At 52.9% G+C, this 1,718-nt stretch overlaps 1 protein-coding gene across 1 annotated transcript in view; it reads left to right on the plus strand.

Moving 5' to 3' along the window:
• Positions 1 to 207: 207 nt before the first annotated feature.
• LOC147034681 (homeobox protein unc-4 homolog) overlaps positions 208 to 1,718 on the plus strand; it is a 20,294-nt gene continuing 18,783 nt past the window's right edge. Inside the window, exon 1 of the mRNA XM_085887057.1 lies at positions 208 to 601. Within this exon, the coding sequence (XP_085743183.1) occupies positions 280 to 601 (322 nt within the window). The 5' untranslated portion in view covers positions 208 to 279. The remainder of the gene's footprint in view (positions 602 to 1,718) is intronic.

Below are 1,718 nucleotides of genomic sequence, written 5' to 3' on the forward strand. Positions count from 1 at the left end.
GGTGCTTGGCCGACGGCCGCTGTGATTTATTCCATTACAACTTTCATGAAATTATTATCTGAGCCCGTGGGCACCACGGCCCTGCTTTGGAAGGTCATTATAGGCTGTGCGGGGTGGCAAGCACAATGCTCGGCGAGGTAGCGATTGTGGACGGTTCCATCCATCCATCGTTGTTAACGTCACTGCTCGTTACCCCCTTTCATTGGGCCCGGGCTGCATAAGTGCCGACCGTGCCTCTCATCACACTTTCACTTAACGCCACAGCCCGGCGCCCCCCGAATGCCCCACAGCGCCCAGTACGCGCTCAGCCTCCAGCCCCACTCCAATCTACAGCCACCGCAGGCCTCCTGGGCGCTGATGGACGGCCGCCTCCTCGAGCCCCGCGCCCCGGGCCCTGCTTTCTCCCAGAGCCTGCAGTGCTCTGCGTCCTCCTTTGCCTTCCCACTGCCGAGTCGGCACGGCCCGTACACCGCCGCGCATGGTTTGTCCTCCAGGGCCTCGCCCAGTGCTCACTGCACTCTTACCAGAGCGCTTGACGCCGTTTGTGTGAACGGGCTACAGGCACGGCCAGATTCAGAGGGATCTCGCTTCAGCGATGCCGGTGAGTCTGGTCGAGTCATAGTGAGTCTGTCTGAGCCACTTATGCGGTATTGTAAAGTCTCGTTGACCCTGGTGGAGTCTTGATGAATCTGGTTGAGTCATGAGGAATGTTGTCAAGTCTCAATGGGCCTGGTGGAGTTTCGGTGAGTCTGGTTGAGTCGTGGGGAATGGTGTTGAGTCGCGGTAGTTCTGGGTGAGTCGTAGTGAGAGTAGTCGAGTGTCGCTGAGCCTGACCGAGTCTCAGCAAGTCTGATCGACTTGTGGTCAGTTTGGTCCAGTCGTGGGGAATGTGGTCGAATTGGGTGAGCAAAGTTGAGTTGCAGTTAGTGTGATGGATTTGCGGCTAGTGTGATGGAGTCGCGGTTAGTGTGATGGAGCCGCGGTTAGGGTGATCGAGTAGCGGTTAGTGTGATGGAGCCACGGTTAGTGTTATGGAGGCGCGATGAGTCTAGTCTGGCCGAATCTCCACTGCCAATGGCTGCCTTTTCTTTGAACGGTCACGTCGTACTACGCGTGAGAACGGGCTGCTCGGCTTTTCGCGCCATTAAGTGCCGATTACTTCAAGCAATGTTTGAATTCATAACAATCCCTTATCATTATATTCACTTAATTACAGGGTCAATTTTCCTTCCTTACTTCATTCAGGTTAAAATTACTGAAATCGTTATATTTTTTTTTAATCACAGGAAGGTTTGGACTCGTACATATTTCATCAGTACACGCTCAGGATAACTACAAAGTTGGAGTTCTATCACCTTTTGCTTTTCCATTATGCAGGAGACCTCAGTATGTATAGCGTGGAGCATTTTTGTTTTTCATTCATTTCATTTTTGCAGGTCCAGAAAAAAAATGAAATGGCATTTCTCATGCACAGGTACTGCAGGTAGCTGCGCTATGCCCTTGAGTCCAATTACAGACCAGATTTAGACCAAGCCAGGAGTGAGGTTGGGTAGTGGGGGTTAGCTGCATCATGGTTTGCACTTATAGGCCGGATAGCGCGGAACGAATTCAAATGTTTGGACGCTGGGGCTGGCGCTCCGAGCGGGCGTGGGAAGCGAAAGTCGATGCTGTGGGAAAGCGCGATTCGCGGCTACTTGATGGATCATTGTCCCGTCGTC

The sequence above is a fragment of the Eptatretus burgeri genome, chromosome 1 (genome assembly GCF_056783735.1).
Source record: "Eptatretus burgeri isolate ZD-2024b chromosome 1, Ebu_testis_v1, whole genome shotgun sequence".
Taxonomy (NCBI): domain Eukaryota; kingdom Metazoa; phylum Chordata; class Myxini; order Myxiniformes; family Myxinidae; genus Eptatretus; species Eptatretus burgeri.